The sequence below is a fragment of the Anser cygnoides genome, chromosome Z (genome assembly GCF_040182565.1).
Source record: "Anser cygnoides isolate HZ-2024a breed goose chromosome Z, Taihu_goose_T2T_genome, whole genome shotgun sequence".
In the NCBI taxonomy this organism is placed as follows: domain Eukaryota; kingdom Metazoa; phylum Chordata; class Aves; order Anseriformes; family Anatidae; genus Anser; species Anser cygnoides.
Window position 1 is genome coordinate 60,447,055 of NC_089912.1, and position 19,235 is coordinate 60,466,289.

General features: G+C 42.5%; 1 protein-coding gene across 13 annotated transcripts in view; it reads left to right on the plus strand.

Annotated features, from left to right (window-relative positions):
• Positions 1–19,235, plus strand: part of DCC (DCC netrin 1 receptor) — a 425,812-nt gene that overhangs the window by 265,956 nt on the left and 140,621 nt on the right. For all 13 annotated transcript variants that reach the window (XM_066988962.1, XM_048079751.2, XM_066988960.1 and 10 more), the window contains one exon: positions 15,834–15,990. In XM_066988962.1, the coding sequence (XP_066845063.1) occupies positions 15,834–15,990 (157 nt within the window). The remainder of the gene's footprint in view (positions 1–15,833; positions 15,991–19,235) is intronic.

Here is a 19,235-nt window from a genome sequence, read left to right on the forward strand (position 1 = left end):
CATTTAGCCAGACTTCTTTTTTTTTTTTTTCCTTTAAATTTATTTGAATATATGTATTTAAACCGCTCACTTTTCATTTAGGGACCATCACAGAAACACAGGCAGTTGCAGCTCTGTGGATGCGGGTGTTATTTTCTCCTGCTATAGTATTTCCTAAGGAAAAAGGAGCAAATATTTTCCGTTCTTATCCTTAAGAGAACTGAATGCAGGTCACTATGACTTACCTGAGGGTAACACATGGTATCCAAAGCAAATTTGGGCTGGGCTTGGTGGGACCGCCGGTAAGTCCAGACCCTATTCAGCTCTCAGGAGGTGTCCGTGCTGACAAGGGAAACGCAAAACCATGCTTTATACCTTTCTTTTTGTGCCATTGGAGAATTTGACACTTAGTTTTTATCCCTCTCTCTCTTCTATCTAGTCCTTGGTCTGCCTGTGACCAGTATGATGGTTCCAGGTTTTTTACCCTGTACGCGGATCGCTCGCTATTCCTCAGCTCGCTGGCCCTTCACCTCCCCGGTTTGTGTCCGATCATTTGCCAGAACTGGCAAAAACAAAAAGCTAGAGCTCCCTTTACCTGTGCTGGTTTCTGCAGATGGGGACATGATGGTAATGCAGCTATATGGTGCTTTGAGTAGGTTGAGGTTTTTGTGGGATTAGGACCTTTGCAACGTGGCGTTAGGCTTTCTGTGAACCAGGCTGTTTCAGAACTGCAATAAAAAAAAAAAAAATATATATATATAAGTATAGAGTTTGTGTTGTCCTATGTACTTTGTAATAGTTACAAAACATAATAATTTTGATGTGGATTTGATGACTTTCAGCCAAGTATGCGTTAACGGCACCACTTGGTAGGACGCGTTTCAAACCTTGGCAATGCCCTGTTGGAAAACGCTACCGCTTCTAATGAGAACTGCCCCCTTACCTTCCTCTTGCATTGAGCGATGCCAACAGAAACGGGGTGAGAGTTAACTGGCTGCCTTCTGCTCTGTAGAAGGTGGTTAGCACGCGAGAGAAGAGCAAATGTTTGCCAGGAACATCGTGTGTTCCCCAGCGAGCCAGCTCCTGTCTAAGTTACGGGTCTTCGCAAGGCCTTGTGTTGGGGAGTACCTTGGCAGGCCTTGAAGGACAAACACATGAAACGGTTTCTGTGCTTAGGTTTTCGGTTTTGTAAAATTTCTTTTCTGATGGGAAACTTTGTTTTTAGGAAGATTTCTCAATCCTTAGCAGCTTCCTCATGCTCCGGGGGGTGATCTTCCATGCTTGTAATAGCACCAAGATGCTATTTGCTCTCATTATTTGACATTTTTCCTCCCAACCTTCCCTGTCTTATGGAAGCTTCAGGGCTAGCGTCTTCCTCACCATCCGAGATCAGATCTATTCCTCTCTTTCAAGCAGTGCTATTTTCAGAGAACCCAATTCCAATTTCCTAAGGCTACTTACTGCCTGAAGCCGACAGACGCGGCTCCTTTCCAGGAGATGACTTCCAGCGGAGCAGCTAATCGCCGGTGCGTGCTCCTTGCCTTTATTCTCGCAGGCTCCCAGCTCAACGAGACAACTTGTCTGCTCCTGAAGGTTACTAGCTGCTCACCTGACGTTTCTGAGCACATGACATGGTATATTTTTTTGTTATAACACACGATAAAAGCTTATGTATGGGTCGTGAATACCCTAAAGATATATCTTGTGGTTCTTCAGCTCCTCAGGTCTTGGCATAGCAATCAGTTATCGGGCTCTTTGTACAAAGGTCCAAGAAGAATGATCTTTTCATTTTTTTCCTCGTCTATGCCTTCACCTCCAGTCTTTGTACAGACAGTTTTCAAAGGCTTTTTTATTTTCGTACTTACATGGCCATACTCTTTGTGGACAATATCACCCCTATCACCAATACTGTAAAGATCTTTGTCACCACAATGTCAAGGACTCATGAGTTTTTAGGAAGTTGGCTGTGCTTTTTTTTTTTCTTTTTAATGTTTCTTCCTTTCTCTGCATTAAATGTGTTTCTTTCTATTTCTTTTGTGTGTAAAAACCAGCTTGTTTCCACTTCTTTTCTTGCTGTCTTGTATTTTCATTAGCATAGCTTTCTACGCTATTAGCACTTCCAGAGTTCTCTATCGATCACATTTTTATAAAATATAAATTCCTTATTTATATTATAGCCCCTTTATTGCAGGGAGTCATAGAATTCAGTATGTTCAGCAAGATGTGTAAGTATATATATATATATATATATATTCTGAAGTTTTCTGTTGTTGCTTTCTCCTTCAAAAAACAAAACAAACCCAAAAACTCATCCCACTTTAGAGTCTCAGAGTAATTTGCTTCTCGGTGTAAATAAAACATGAAAACCTTCGTATCATTTGAGAAGCAAAAAAATCTCTTCTTATAAGTATGAAATCTTTATGTAAAGAGGAGTCCATTATTCCCCTAGTTATACAAGCGGAGGATTTCCATGAAGCTTGTGGAAAGACAGGGAGAAGAAAAATGGACAAGTTTCCTCTGCATGGTGCTGGGCCCTTTTTCCCAATGCAGAACGAAGTTTCAGCCTTTAAAATTTCAAGCCCTGCCTAAAAATAAATGTCCATGAATAGCTGGGCAGCTCAGACGGCTTCTCCAATGCACCAGCTTGCGCCGTGGAAGCGAGTTACGTGGAGAGGTCGGAGATTTTGGTGGCGCAAACCATGCTGCTTTGGGCTCCTTGCAGCCTGTGCTGGAAGAACGCTGGCGGTGAAATATTTAGCTCCATTTTCCCATCAGTGAGTAGCTGGAAAATAACTCCGCTGACGGGGGCTGGTGATTGTTTACATCTGACTGCAGTCTTTGGTGAATCATCTTTCATAAGTACTGTGGGGAAAAATTATTTATTTTTTCTGTCATCTGAACTGCAGCTGGAAATACCTCAACTGAAAAAAAACTTCCTTGCGCTAGAACCGACTTCATCATGTTCTGTTCTGTTGCCTTGGTTCAACTTCTCCCATTCTCATGCTGTATTTAGCAGGTTTCCTTCTACACTGGTGTCTCCTGTTATCGTTGCATCCAAGACCGGTTGCGTGCCACGAAGGGTAGGCTTTGGGGGGGGGTCCAACGAAGCATCCTCCCCCAGCTCTGGGCTGCAGCTCCTTCTCCCTTTTTTCCTTGAAAAACGACTAAAGGTCTCGGGCTCATCCGAATGCGGAAACGTCCCTCTCGCTCTTTTATCTCAAATTTCTTCTCAAGACAGGAAAACCACTTCTGTCTGGCTCTGAATAATAACGGAGAGCACGGAGAGCCTCGGCGATATCAAAGCGTTCGTGGTGTAAGCACAGCTCAGTGTGAATAAGGATATCATAAGTCATCCCTCTGACATCAGATGCTTTACTGTCATTTTTAATTCTTTGTGTTCTTTATATACCTTGGAAAGCAATGAGGAGCTTGCCCTTGGCTTCAGGACGAGGAGGTGCCCAGGCATTCCTACACAGGCTGTTTTAAACTCAGCTCTAGAGGTCTTAATTTTTTTAATTTTTTAAAAATAGTTTCTTTTCGCTGCTTTTGTGTGTTAGAGGGCTATTCCCTCTGGTAACAAACTTAATGCAGGGGAATGTAATAAACTAAAAGCAAATTAACTGTGTTATTCCAAATTCTCCGAGCTCGTACAATCAGTCTTGTAATTTTCAAAGGACACAGTAGAAAACTTGCAAGACTAATAATCATAATTATTATGAATAATGAATCCTGAGATTATTACACAATAAAAACACGCCCTCCCATGCTGTGTCTTTCTGTTCAATTATTTAAAGCTCCCTGACAATTATAAACTCCCTTTAAGTCTGTCTCCTTATATGATGAGGAGCTGTAACCCCAGCCACAGCAGCTTTTTTATCATTTCAGTTCAAAATAAAATTGCATTTAATATTTCAAAAAGATTTTTTCTTTATTCCTCCAGGTTTTTTTTTTCCTTAGAAACACTGTTGGTTTTTTTTTTTTTTTTCAAGCGTTATCAAGGAGAAAAAGCAAGCAACATTTCAAACCAAAGTGCTGTGATTGTGTTCTCCCAGGAACAGAGCTGGGGGAAGAGGATCGTGTCGACTTCTTAAAAAAAAATTAACTGTACTAGAAAACTGAATTATATATTAATATTTGTCAATTTGATAAGAATTCTGTTGATTCAGCTTAGAGCACCAAGCAGCAAACTCCTCTAACTCAGCCATGGCAGAGCTGCTCAGCTTCCCAGCACTTGTCAGCCCTGTCCGGGCATTGCAGCTATCTCAGAGGCAGGGTTTTCTCCAATTTTCTCCAATTTCCCCGATTTTTATTTTTTTTTTTATTTTTTTAGAACCAGAGGTGCAGCAGGAACAAATTTCTTGCAGAAATTTTTCTGCAAGAATTTGTAACTCTAACCAAAGGAATTTCCTCTGCATGCCCCACGTGGATGTTCAGTAGAATTATTTCCAGATCAAATTTTAGCTCTTATGTAAATAAAGCAAATAGCTTCAAAATAATTTTTTTCACTGTACCGAGTAAAATATTTCTCCCGTTTGATCCCCCATATCCTTCCCCTCACAAAATACTAGTGGGTGGTTCTCAGCTGAAAAATTGCGACCTAATAGGTGAGGAGAAGGTTGGAAATTACAGGTGATTGAAGAGAGAATTAGAATGGTAGAAAGCCAGCAATTTTTAAGATGCTACTGTAACTACCACCATTATGTCTAATTCTTTTTAAGTCTATGGCAAAGTAGATAATGTTAACAAAACTATTAGTATCACTGCACACTGCTATAAATATCCTGTTGTCTCAGACTAACCGCTTTTCTAGCAGGGCACGGTGAGTTTCATTAATGTACAGATTAGTTCTGCTGCTTGCTTGCTTTTATCTGTAAATTCAATATTATAGAGAAAACGTATCTTAAGAAATATGTGTGGGGGTTTTTTTCAGTGCTTTCTACCGTGATAATGGTCGCAGAATTAGTATTCAACCCATCTGATCGCTGGTTTTCCAGCTGGTTTAGGTGGGGAGATGGTTTTTAGGAAGGACACAACCCTGCCATCTCCGACTTTGATTCCTGTGATCTGCCATTGAGCTTTCTAATAGGTTTATTAGAGTTTGTACATACTAATTCTCTGGTTGGGAGTCCTCTTAATTACTAATTTCTTTGGAGCGATTGCTCTGGGGACGACGTAGCAGATGAAGCCTGCTTTCCTACAGACTTGCATCCTGCAGGTTCGTGCCTCGGACCTGCAGTAATGCCCACTGGGGTCCTTTCCTGACCCCTCATCCCCTAAATTTCATGCCCCACCATGAAGAAATGCAGTAATGGCCATCAATTCTCACATTTTGGGTACTGATGCAAGGTTGATGTTGGCCAAATCCATACATAAGGCAGAAGAGTCGTTGAATTCCCTTTGAAGCCTGGGACACCACATCCAGGCATTGACTTTCATTAAATCCTTGATAGTTCCTTATTTTCAGATCCATAACCTCATGTGCATTTCGCTTAGAATTGGCCAAAAGATAACAGATGCCATAGTGGCTTTAAAGGACGGGCAGCTAGCATGGTCGTTGTTTTCTTTCCTTAAAAATATAAAATGGTAAAAACCGCTGTGGAAGATGGTCTCGCACAGGCTTTGATCTCGGGCTGAAAATCTTGGTTTCGGGAGTACGGAAATTGCTCCTAAAGCAATAAATCGATAGATAAATTGAGTTCAGTCCGTACTTAGGACCAGTTAGGGTCAGCGTTCATCTCTGCAGTGTAGCAGCCGCTGCAATTTCACTTCTCAAGGCCGATGGACCACAGAAGGCAGATGACAAGAAGCCCTTTGGTGTTTTGCCTTCCTGGTATCCGTCTGTCCTTTGAGTCCTGGACGGGTCACCTCGCTGGGACGCCAACTGCTTCGGTGGCTGTTACGTGCTGTATCACAGCAGTGCTGGCACCTCTGCGGGGCTGTCCTTCTGTCCCCTCCCTCTGTGCTTTGCACAGCGTGGGCTTTTGGGGAAGGAAATGCTGGATCTGGTGCCGTAGACATGCCTTTAACAGAGGGGATGCTTTGGGTAAGTGTAAGGCAGGAGCAGGACTTTTTTTTTTTCTTTCATTTTTTTCACATTTATAGTAAAGCTATTTTTCTATGAATTATTTCTGATGGAAATCGAATTATTTTCTGTCTTCCTCTTCCCCCCCAGCACAACAGACCTCATCCTTCCCATCTCCCCCCAGCCCTGCTCATAGCTCTGGAAACCGTAGGAAATTTCTGTACGAGGAGAAAGAGCAGGTGATGCTTTGTGGCCCCAAACCTTTGGGGTTGTGAGGCACACCGTTAGCTCTTTTGACCTGGTGTGGGCTGATCCAGATTATTTAAAATCTCCCTCTCCACTTTCCAGGAAACGTGGACCCAGACATTTCTCTCGTCTTTATTTTCGAGCTGGATGGTAGGGTTTATTTCATCCCCTTTTACGCAGACTGTGCGATAAAATGATGGGGCGAATCAGAAATTCAAAGCGACCGGTTGATGTAATTCCTGTGTCAGGAAAAAGGTAGCACTAAGAGCAAAGTAGCCATGGCACCCGGGCAATTGCAGATGGAAAAAGATCTCTTAGATCCTCTTCAGTCTCTTTTGATACTTTTATCTCTGTAAGATCTGAGCTTTTCACATTATCAAATTTACTTACTCGTCGCCTCCTGTCCCGAGCTAAGTGATTTGGGAGCTTCGTTTTTTTTATTGCCTGCATTATAATCCGCATCATAAAAAAGCAATCAAAAATAGGCATTATTATTTCGTCGTGCAGATGGGAAAAGGCAAGAGCAGTGCACGAGAGATGCCCCATGTTATGCTGAAAATCTTGCAGAGATAGCAACGGAAATACCTATAAACCAGGCAAAAAGGGTTTGTTACACAGCCGTTTTTCCTCTTTTTCCATCTTTTTCCATCTCTGCCTCGGGCTATCTGATTGAAATTCAAATGGTTTTGGTGCAGGTCAAAGCTGGCTCCCTTTCAGACAAATATTGTCTCAGTGAAGACCAAAGATGAACTGATGAGTGAGTTATCTTAGTTTTCGCCTAGCCAAGAGGTGGCAGAGGCTCAGTAAAGCAAGAACCGTTGGCCAATTTTTGCAGCTCACGGAATCCCAGGCTGGTCCCGATGACCTCAGGTTTGCTAATTGCTCTGGGAATGGGCTTGTTGCCTTGAAACTATTCCCACCATATACCAGCCAGGATGCTCACTTGGATTTTTTGGAGCTTGTGAGCTGCCAGCAACCACCACGTGATGGCATGGTTTTGCTGCTGGTGGAGGTGGGTCAGTTGGACAGACTACCTGCAGGAATTTTAGAGAAGTCCTTTAGAGAAGAAGCTCTTTCCTCCTGTGCTCATTACCAGAAAATACGAACGGCTGCACGACCGTGTATGCACTTAGCTTATAATTCTTCGCTTCTCAGACGAGGAGGAAAGGTGCAGAAAGTCTCGCCTCAAAAGCATCCCCATTAGCTATGCATGGCTGCCCCCCAAATTCATGCTAGTGTCATTAGTTTTGTTAAATTAATCCACCGAGCAAATAAGGAAACATATGCCGCCTTCTGCTAAACCTTTGAGTAACACTGAGAGCTGAATAACGATAATAAAAATTAGAAATTATAAAAGGCTAATGTGCCTGGTGGAAGCCTAGCTACAGAAAATGACTAATTTATTGCATAGTATTTGAGAAAAATTAGGTTCCTAGGAATCCAAAACATAAGAACTAAAATACAGAGCAAGTACCTCGTTTAGCCAAATTAAGGGAAATGCTACAGAGAAAAAGCGATGCCGAAGCAGTTTGTTGCTTTACTTTATGTTGGATTCTTAGCTAATGTTGGATTCGTCTTTCCTCGTAATTATTATTATTAAATCAGTTATTAAATACCTCCTTGCCACGGGAAGAGGGACCTGTTTGGTCCCATTTTCTCTGAAAACAAAGGGTTTGGCCCAAATACTGAAGGCATCAACAGATGTTTAAATCCTGCCGTCAGCTTGGGCCAGGTTTGGGGAGGAGTCTCCATCCCTGGAAGAGCAGCCAGGCGTGTGCTGAAGCTTCAAGCAATTTGACATCAAAACTTGGAGGCTTGTGCCCATCCATCAGCAGAGCTTTATTGAGTGGGGTAGGTCAGTATAATTCAGAGATTTTTCTTTCTTACACACTTAGATGGAATTTGACTGAAGACCTTGAAGGTCTCGTTGGTCATAATGTTGGACTCGGATGGCCACGTGTCTCTGTGAATGAAACTTGAGCTAAAGGAGGGATTTAGAGATGGGGCTTGAAGATCGACAGCTCAAAGTGTGAGTACATAGTCTGCCTCCCTAGAAAGTCTCCAAAATCAGAGTACACGAACCTCAAATGTAGCGGCACATCACGGTCCAGCAGGAGGTGCTCCATGCTCGCACAGTTTTGGGGTACGCTAAGGAACAAAGACCAGGGGGTGCAATTTTGGCTCAACTATAATTAAAGTTACGCCGTCTTCCTTTGAAAATGGTAAGGTATTTCAAAATTAAAGATCAATAAGCTGTACCAGAACATTTCCTAAAAGAAATGCTTCTTTCTCAAAATGACTGAAATGTTCTCAAGTTTTCCCCTTATCATTTTTTTTGTCTTCAGCGAAAAATTATTCAACTTTCTGTTAAATTCGTGAATCGTTCGAAACCCTTCAGCGCTCGGTTTTAAAGGCAGTTAAACTTTTGCCCAAATAAATAAAATAGCCGACCTTCGAGCTGCTGGGCCAGTCCTTACTAGAAATAGCTATTGCAGCGCTGAGTTCACTTGCAAAAATAATGAACACGCTCCCGGTCCCTTGCTGCATTTTGAGTACCGTAGATGATGGCTCCGTTTATGTTTGCCATTTAGCACTGTTGGTATTTGACCACGAAATGCCTTCCGAGTCCCTCGGCTGCCTTAAAACCCTTTGCTTTATTTCTGCTTTTTCTGTGGGCCGCAGCTATCGTTCCTAGATGAACTGACCAGCGGCTCCTGGGGGAGCGTTCGCGGGTGATTGAATTGCTTGCAATCAACAGCTCCCCCCCCCCCGTTTTTCCCAGTGACTAATTGGTGATGACAGATGTCACCCGCTCCGCGATGCCCTCGCGGCACCGAGGGGGAGAGCAATAGAACGGGAGAGCTGATCCCGCCCCTGGATTTTTAAAATATTTATTATATTCGTGCTCAGTGTCAGTTAGTTAATAAGATCTGTTGACTACGTAAGCAGCCATTAAGACCGTGTTTGCCATTGATTTTTTTTTTTTCTTGTGCACGTGAACAGCAATTTTATAGGCTGTAAGAGGAAAGGGGTCTCTCTCCCAGGGAAGAAGAGGAAAAGTTGAAGTCTGCCGACTCTTACCTGGGAGAAGTGAAAGGGCAACGCTGCCTTCCTGTCCTCCCACCTTCCCCTAGTGCTCGTTAATGCGGAATTGAAGGAGTAAATATTTGATGGATGTGCCTCCTGGGTGTGCATGTGCTACCGAAGGGTGGTCAGGCACTGCGGTAACAGAATCGCAGTGGGGGTCCATTTCCTTGTGGCGGGCCTCCTGCTCAGAGCTGCTCGCTTTGGGACTGGCAGTGCCCATCTCCTGAGGATCTTCAGCACATTCCTACTCAGTCCCGTCTTGTTAAAAGCTCCTTTCTGTAGCATTGACAAACCTGATGTGAATGAAATTACGGTAGGTCTAGGATGTATGAGCAACGGTCTTGCACTGTGTGCTGTTGTTGGCTGAATTTACCCCAAAGCTTTTGTAAAGAGCAGTTAAATGATAGGGGTTGTATGTCAAAGAGGAGTTGGTCGCATCCACCTCTAACGTCCCCAGCCATCCCCTTGCCCTCACGGAGTGTCAGGGGCACAGAGAGGCTTCCAACACGATTATTATCGCATAGGGTGCAACTCTTGACATCTCCCAAGCCTATTTCCCATTTTCAACACGCTGCTCTGAAAGCGCCGTTGGGCTGATCCCGGGAGGTGCTGAGTCAGGAGAGAGCTCCCCTTACAGCAACACCCGGCACTGTTGACACACATGAACCTCGGTGATTTATAGCGAGGTTCGTAATGTCATAAAAGAGGCATAATAAAAATTAGCACCGCATGACTCGTTTCGAAGAACATCGTTATGGCACCGAGCGATAATGAATAGCTGCGCGAGAAGCCAGAAGGGAGGAAGTACGTATGGCAGCGAGGACAGATCTTTTAGTTGGGAAATTAGTATCACTGCAGATGGGCTGAAAATTTTTAAGCATATGCTGATGTACCCTGACGCTCCGGCATGTGCTCGGTGTCATGGGTGAAACCCAAAGCGTGTGAACAAATCCATCGGAGATGCGCGCGGTCACATACGAGCTGGGCAAATGCGAGCTCTGCCTGCGTTTGGAGGATAGATTTATACACGGAGCCTGAAGAAATGCTTCTGAATGCGATGCTTTGAAACCGTGTTTGCATGGTTAATCGGCTGAATGAAAACTGGAAAGGCCAAATTTTGTAAATGATCCCCAAGAAAGGTAATAGGAGTTGCTTGTGCGGAAAAGAGCATTTTGTTTGGCCGTAAGTAATGAGCTACCAGTAACTTGTCCGATATGATAGATATTTGAGACAGCAAATTATACCTATTCCATATCTCCCTAAAGGTCATCTGATTCAACGCCTGCTTTTCTCGCGGCTGTTAGAAGCAAGATCAAAATTTAATTACTTGATGGTCAGACCAAAACACGGGGACTCATCGCAGTTCATGTTTCTCTGCTTCGCCGGTCCGTGATTTAGTTGCTTAATCTGGGGCGATGAGAGCTCCTGGATCCCAGGGAACATCTGCCCGATGCAGGTTAGCACTGGGTTTTAGATGTGACGTGGAAGATGAGAGCACCGTCCACGTGAAATGCGGAATTTTTCCTTGCCTTCCCCTCTCAGATCCTGGTTGCTGTCCTAACCCACCGTAGGTTGCGTTGACGTTGAGTTCATCCAGATAAATCTTCCTGGGATAAAATGGCGCTGTGCAAAACTCCATCTCCTCTCATCTTCAGATCTTGGTGTAGCCTGTTTAATTAGAAACAATTAGTGATGTGTTACCAATTTAATACAAATCCTTATTTGTCTGATAGCTGGTGCAAAGAAAAATTAGGCAACTCTTGCTCTGCAGCCGCGATTGCTGATTTTGTTTGGAGTTGTTCTATTTTTCCTTGGTGTAAATGAATATTGATTTTCTTGAAGAAGAAGAAGAGAAATTAAGAATGGGTTTTAATCCCAGCCGTGGGTCAGGAGCCGCCTCAGAGGCTTGGTCCAGAAATTGTTGTCAGCCCCTAAACTTCCCCAGCTGCCCGCAGTGACGCGATACAATGGCACGGCCCCATTAAAATAAAGGGGCATATTCTGTAAAACGAAATGGGAACAATTCTTTCCAAAGTGTCTGTGTTCTAAAAAATGATGAATCTCCCCAAATTGATATCTATTACAGATCTTCTTATGTAAGCCAATTTCGGTGGAAGAACGCCTCACTTTTTCAGTTCCTAGCTGTTACATCCGCAGCATCTCTCTGGTTACAGATATTCCTGCAGGGAGGTTTTTCTCAGTTATATCTTACACCTTCCGTAGAGCAAACCGTGAAAGATGGGTCAGAGAGGTTCTGAAAAAATAAAATAAAAAAAAAAAGTGAATTCCCTCAATGCAGGAATGTCACAAAAGATTAGATTGACCAGGCTGTACTGAGCAACACCAGACCATAAGGACAGGTTTGGTGTTATTTGTGGCATTAAAATTCCCCGTAAATAACTTTTCCGTTTAATGCTGAGGATGAGAAGAGTTTTCTGATCTTACACTTGCAATTCATGCTGTGTGAATAACCGATTTAAAGTGCTAAACGCAAGGAAGTTACTGGGGATGTGGGGAGGAGACTTGAAATAGTCCAGAAGTTTATATTTTCGCATGAATAAAACATCTTGTTGTCTTGAAATGGAGTGCTTAATGTAAAACCTGAATGTTCTGTCTACGCTTAAATACATTCAGCAAAATGTTGTCTTTTAAAAGGAAATATATATATATGTAAACCCTTCATATCTGTATTGAAAACACCAAATCAATGAATCGAAATAGCTGCTAGAAAGCATGACAGATACTTTGATGTAGTGTCTTTGGCTGAAAACTTACATTTGATGTCTTGAAATGTCATATTTTGGCACCAGGGTATGTGGCCTATTTAAGGAAAGTGTGCTTTGCAGCAGGAAGTTGAAGGTTATAAGTGCGGTAGGTTTCTCACTTTTCCCGAAAAATACCGAGTTTCAAATCTTACCAACAAGCTCTAATTGACAGCATTTTGAAAGTATAGATAGCCTATAGTACGCGGTCTTATTTTAGCATACCGCAAGCGTTGAAACAGTGGCAAATGACTGCTTGAATAGTCTTGGCTTAGCTAAGATTGCAATTAAAAAAAAATTGCTAAATGGATAACGTCATGAAAATTAACCACTTGCTGTGAGGTATAGGCAGATCCTATATATAGCTCAGGTTACTAATCTCTCTCTGTATTAATTTATGACCTGAAAAATGATTGTATTTGTTAATGCAAGGGTGTGGCATTATGGTATATGTATAACAGGCTCCAGTTTTGTATGTGAATTCGACATGAGTAATTAAAAACACGCAAATTTTAATTGCTTTAAGAGCAGAAAAGTCAAACTCATCTGAATTGGTTCAGGACTTGGTCCTCGGTGCAGATTACCAGGATAACTTTTAGATCAAAGTTAAAATCGCTAATCGAAAAACAAGAGCAACAGTTTCTGAACGCACAGCCACTTTTCAACTTATTTTTCTTCTTAAACGTACAATTTTTTTCTCTTTTTCTGTCAATTTGGTAGTTTTGTGAAGGAGAAGCAAACAAGTCTTTTTGGTACAGAGGTATAAAACCTGGGTTGAGGTCTGGGATGTAGCACTATATAAAGGTCCCAGGAGCACTTCAGTGAAATCATTAATTACTTTTTTTTTTTCCTTGGATTTAGAGGATTTGCACCTATGTCTCTTACCAGGAGAAGCCCGTGAATAAACTCATATCACCTATTCCCACCTTTGCTTAGCAATAATGATATTGTATTTTTTTTTGATTCCAAATCCATTGTGGGATATAATTTCAAAGCTTTTTGTCATTTGTTCATCATCTCTTTTTGTGTATCCCCCAAAAGCTTTTGCTGGTCTCTAAAGACTCAGTTTTAAGGGGAGAAAGATGCTGCTGCCAGGACTTCTCCCTACCTGTATGCAGGCGTGCCCGTGTCTATTTAAAACCAGCAACTGTGAAAACGTGTTTTATAACTGATCTGTATTCCAACACTAAAGGCTGTAAGCAAGAGCCTCCATCAGGCATATTTCTACGTTCTCTAAAAATGTTTGCTTTTTCAAAATGCTACCAGTAGGACCCAGTGCAAGCGTGCGTCCTACTGGCAAAGTAATAAGGTCACAGAACTCTCAGCTGATTCTGGATTAAAAATAGTGGGAGATTTGGCTCATAATTTGAGACGTTTCATGTGGCTTCCTGAAGGAAACACGGAAATCGGACCCTGTTGGGATACATTCAGGCCTTCTCTGTAGGTTCTTTAGTCATTTGCACCTGTGGAAAATGAATGGGAGCAGTGTGATTTTATGCCTGCTTTGTACAGAGGTAGGTGATTATTCACACCGCCATGAGAGCAGGGAGAGATGTACCTCGTAAGGAGTTAATTCAAACCACATCGGGCTAAAATCAGCCCCTGTCAAACTCAGATGTAGATGGTTTAGGCAGTGGTGGATTGATCTTCTGTAGTCACATGAAAGAGTGAAGGACTTCAGATATTACTTGCTGAGATAATTTCAGGTTATATGTCTTTCTATATTGTACAATATATGTTTACTATTCACTGCTAGCAACGATAAAAGGGAAATTGCTTTTGTCAGTGATAGCTCTACAGAGTTTACTGAAAGCCAAAGTAAAATAAGTACTTGGTGGGCTAGAACTACAGTCCCAATCTTGCTGCTTTTCCCTTCATTTCTTCCCATTATTTAAACAAACGGGCACCTAGCAGGTCAGCCACCACAGCATCCGTGCGCATGAGGTCGTGGTGGGTATGGATTCACCTCCAGATTTAAGATATTTATTCAGCAGGCTTAAAGGTAGATGTCTTTTCATGGTTTTAGTAGCTTTTTAGGCTCCATCGTCTCCGTTAGCTCTCCCCATTTTCTTTGGGGGAACCTAGACACCCATCATGCGTAGAGTCACCTAAACGTCGAGACTTGGGGCCGATTGTAGCTCAAGTTTCTGAACGCTAAACCACCTTTGATGGAAGAGACTTTGATGAAAGACCGCTGTGCTTTGCCAAGAGGATGGTTCCTCGATGGAGGAGTTGCATACTGGGGTGTTTTGTCGGGGAACTTGAGGGTTTCTACAGGTTCTCAGATGCCAACATTGTTAACAACAGGGCAGTTTTCTGAATTTAAGTACAAGAACTCCACTGAAAAAGCCTTGCAGGTTTCTCTGTGTCCTTTTTTTCCCCAGATCTTGCCCTTGATACTTCTCTAGAGATGTTTACCCAACACAGCTCATTAGAAGACAATGCGCTTACAATACACGAGTCAACATACAGAACAGACCAGAAGCCCAAATCTCCTCGCTCTGACCGTGCAGCGAAGTAGTTGTGTCTTTCTCCTATAAATGTACACAGATTATACTTTAGTCCTGTGTTTGCACATTATTTAGAGCAGTGGCCCATGACTAAGGACAACTAAACACAATCTCAGTGCAAATAATGGATCGCAACTTCGCAGCCAAAAGAGCTGAGGCTAGGGCTTAATACTTTCTTTCAACACATCATTACTCTGGAAATGCCACTGGGAAATTTCTTAATTCCCTCCAGTTTTGGATTGATCTCAATAAGTAAGGGGTAATAATATTTGTTATTAATAATAACGGTATTAATTGCTTTAAAAAAAACAATTTAGGGACAATATAAGGAAACGCAGTGCCAGTATTTAGTGAGCACCGTGCTTTTCACAGGAAGCTATTCTTCATAAGCTGTTTAGGTAATAAACCACCGTTAATGATCTCACAGTAGATTAATGCTACTAATACAGTTTACAGTATGTGCATGGGTGTTGGTCCAAAATAGGCTTGTAATAATGGAAAAAAAATGCTTTTGGTTTGATACCGATGATGAAAACTTGGCTGGCCGGCTTTCGTATGAGTTTGGTTGGTGGGCAACAACCAAACCCTTAAATACTATTAAGAGGTATTTTGCTAAAATGAATTCTCCTGCTTGAACCTGCAGTTTATTCATTTCTGGATTTTGCTTATAGACAGAACACTTTTCTATGTAAAATGGTGTTATTAGTAAGTTTCACTGTCCCTTTCTTTCTTGTTTTATCCCACTTTGATGCGATTATCTAACAAATGCTGTGCTAAAACACCCTACTTTAGTTTCTGCTTTTCCCAGACCAAAGGTTTGTAGGCTTGAGGCTTTGAGTGGTCAGTTATTGCTTGTTTATGAGGTTAAATACTTATGCTGCTTGGGGCGTACAAGACAAGAGCACCGAAATAGGAGCGAACCAATGAATATATCAGACTCTGTGATCACACGTACAAGAAATAATTTTCAAGTATCCCGAGGGAGTAGCTTGCTTGAGTTTTCCATGTTGCTGTTTGGTTGAGGATGGTGTGTTAAGGCGTGATTTTACTGTTAGTTTCTTTTTTTTTCTCTTTCTTTCATCCCCTCTCATTTATTCACTCTTATTCCGTGCCACCTTGGCCCTTTGTTTCGTGACACCTCAGCCGTGCCCAGCACGGCACCTCCCGCCGGCCCCGCCACCTCTGTGCCACTGGCCTCTCTGACTGTGTCCTCTCCTTCCCCTCCAGCTGTCCCAAGCTCCAGTGTCCTCCCCTCTGCCCCCCGAGATGTGGTCCCTGTCTTGGTCTCCAGCCGATTTGTCCGTCTCAGCTGGCGCCCGCCCGCAGAAGCCCGAGGCAGCATCCAGGCGTACACGGTCTTCTTCTCCAGGGAAGGCATCAACAGGTAGGTGTCCTCTTGCATCCCAGGGAACTGCCCCTCGTTGGGGACAGCCCCTGAGCTCTTCACCATCCTCTTGCAAAAGATTCTTAACCTTGTGTTCTTCCCTCTGTCTGTGTGTGGAAACAAAACAAAAGGAACCCGATGTTTTGAGGCCAGCAATGCCTTTTGTTGCGGTCTATTTTTGTAGACAACACATCAACGTTTATATAACAAGACTTGTCGTCTTGGTACGGGGGGCTGTTTTTGGATGACAGTGATGTCCATGGATCCTACCCCTCCAGCTATTACTCGGCCGTCTAACGTAAAGTATTGTTAGCTCCATGTTTTACCTTTCATCTTCCCCCGAAGCCACGGGCTCAAGTGTTGTTTGCATCCCCAGCTTAGGCGAATTTGTTGAGCCCTAATCAACTCGAGAGGAGGATGCTTTTAGAGCGCTGCAAGCGGTGCGAGGTCTTGAAAACAGTCGGGGAGAGGGCGAAGAAGATTTTAACGTGATTGCGAATGCAGCGGGCCAGCCTGGGCTGTTCCGGCCACACGGCTGATTGCTGCCCAGCAGATAGCTCCTTTGTTATAACAGCACTAGGTTATTTTGCTATAACGGCACTGTAGATTATTTTGTTATAACAGCACTGTAGGTTATTTGGTCTTTTCCTGATTCCTCACGATTTATGCTCATTTCACACTCGAACAGGTACTGTGTAGTTACCTTGGTTTTATTTTCCATACAAAAATTATTTGATGCCTGGGAAGAACCTCGTGCTTTTCCCTTCCCGTGCAATCGTTACGAAGAACTCGCTTCAAGTATCCCGTCCTTTATTTCACTGCTGGCTGGCAAGTGGTGCTTGTGTGTGTAAAGCTGAGGATGCTCAGCTGCTCCCGTGTCCCTCCCAGTTTGGGTACCAAACAAGGATTCACGTGGCAGAATCAAATATTTTGTACAATTGGGTCCTAATATTTGTCTGTACCCATCAGCGCTGGTCGCAGTGGGATAGGACGTGTGCTGTACAAGGGGATTCCCATTTCTTTACTTTTTTAAAAACCTTTTGGGATTTGTTGGTGTGTTTGGAATTCCCAAAGATGTAAAAGGAGCTCACCCCTGGTTTCCCTTGCATTAAAAGTAATTTTCTTCCAGAATTTGTGGTGCTGCTCGAAGCACTGAATACCAGCGAGAGGCGTTAGGCCCATTCCCAACAAGATACACACCTTGTTAAAGAGTCTCCTGCAGAAGACTGCAGGCCCTGTGTTAAAATAAAGAAGCAAACGAGGGGAAAATAAAATTCCCTTATGCTCCCCTAGCAAGGGACTTAAAATGGCACCTGCAGCTCGAGTGCACATCTCCAGTTCCATGTAGCGAGCAGCACGTGTGTTCTTGCAAATTTTTAGGCTAATAGCAGGATGAAATTAATGTCATTTTTCTTTGAAAGCTTCCATGGAATTTTTGAGCTGTTTGGCTTCATTGTTTACATGTTATTTTTACAAAAGAGCTATTATTCTTTTTTTTAAAAAAAGATCAAATAAAAATGGATTTGACATTAACCTCAGGGATGCAGAGGAATTGTCAGAGAAATTACTGTAAGTCTGGAGTAAGGAGCTCACCCCGTGCTCGAGAGGGGGACGATTTGCGTGGCAGGAGGCAGCACCAGCACACACGGCGGCTTTGGGGACAATCCAGAGAAGTTGTCCCCCGTGTTTTGAACTCCACCGTAAGGGCTCTTTGGCTCAGCCCTTTGAAAGAAGCCACTTTTGGAAGCGATTGTGCTTATTGCCGTGCTGTAATCACCAGGGTCCTTCTGACGGGATGCTCTTTAATCTTCGTGCTCTGCTAGGCATCCGGCGGGGGATCAAATGTTTTTTCTTGCAGATAAGGATGACTGGAAAGAGCACTTAAAGGTAAAAGGCAGGGTTCTCAGGAAAGGATAAAACAAACCTGAAATCTATTAGGAAATAAACAGCCACCCAATACCTCTGCACTCAGGAAAGTTGCTGGGTTGAGAAAAAGTTCAGATTAAAAAGTGATATACTCCGTACCGCTTGCTGATAATAGCAGGCTACTGACAAAAAATGAACAAATAGTTTTGCCATGTATAGGATCTGTTAGCAGATACATAACCGAAGCACACATTTTATTGTTCGTCTTTTCTGTTTAAATATGGCATTAGAATATAATGCATGAATTTCAATGGATACCGCTCTGCAGGGTACACACATAGATGTAATATAAAAATCCATCCTGCCTTGATGGAGAGCAGTTTCAGGAGAGAAAAGAGCTCTTTTACCTTTCCCTTGACATTATAAGCTCCCCGAAAACAAACTCTTTCATACCCAAGTAACAAGGTCACTTGAAAGATTAAAAATGCTTGTCAAGTTCTGCAATGGAAGAGGTAAATCTTTGCCTTCTTGCCGTGTTTCCCATTTCGCTGCCCAGATGGTGAGCTCTTGGGAGTGGTGGTGCCCACATTGCCGGCATCTCGTCCATCCACACTGAACTTTAAATTACTTTTTTGTTGCTAGAGGTGGTCTTCAGGTGGGAAGCACTGGATTTATATATATAATTATATATTAAATATATTCATCTATAACTTCCTCAAAACCAACAGCGTTTGCATCTGGATGTGGCCGCCGGTTAATTGCAGACGAATTTGGAGTTGCAACTTTTTTGTTGAGAACATTTGCAAAATGGGCCAGATCCAATATTTCATTTTGAATTTTGGTCTCTTTTTGTTGTTCGGATTCACTCTCAGCCTGGTTGGTTGTTTGTTTGCTCTTCTCATCCGTCTTTGTTGCTTTGCTTCTGTACCAAGTGAGCATTGATTCACACGGGCATTTGATATTTGTGTGTGTTAGTCATCATGAAGAAAGAGGCATTGTTTATTTTTGATCTTGTAGCTATTGAACATAAAATAACCCCTTACGTGTAATCTCAAGCCATATTTAATTACCTGTCCGGAGTATTGAATGAATTCTGCCTCCTCAGTGAGAATTTACGTGCTATATTTAAAATTAAAAATTAAAGTTTTAAATTAAAAATTTATTTATAAGCAATGAGAAATACTTTTCCAATAATATATTCCTGTTTGACATTTTAGAGGAGACACAAAGCCCCAAAATAGTGTTTGGTTTTTTCTTGCAACCTTGGAAATGGCGAATTGGTTTAAATAATGGGCCCTGATTTGTAGCCATCCTTCTTTAACTGAATGTTTGCAAACATCAGTGAATAAATAAAATAAATGAAACGGGATGCCCTGGTC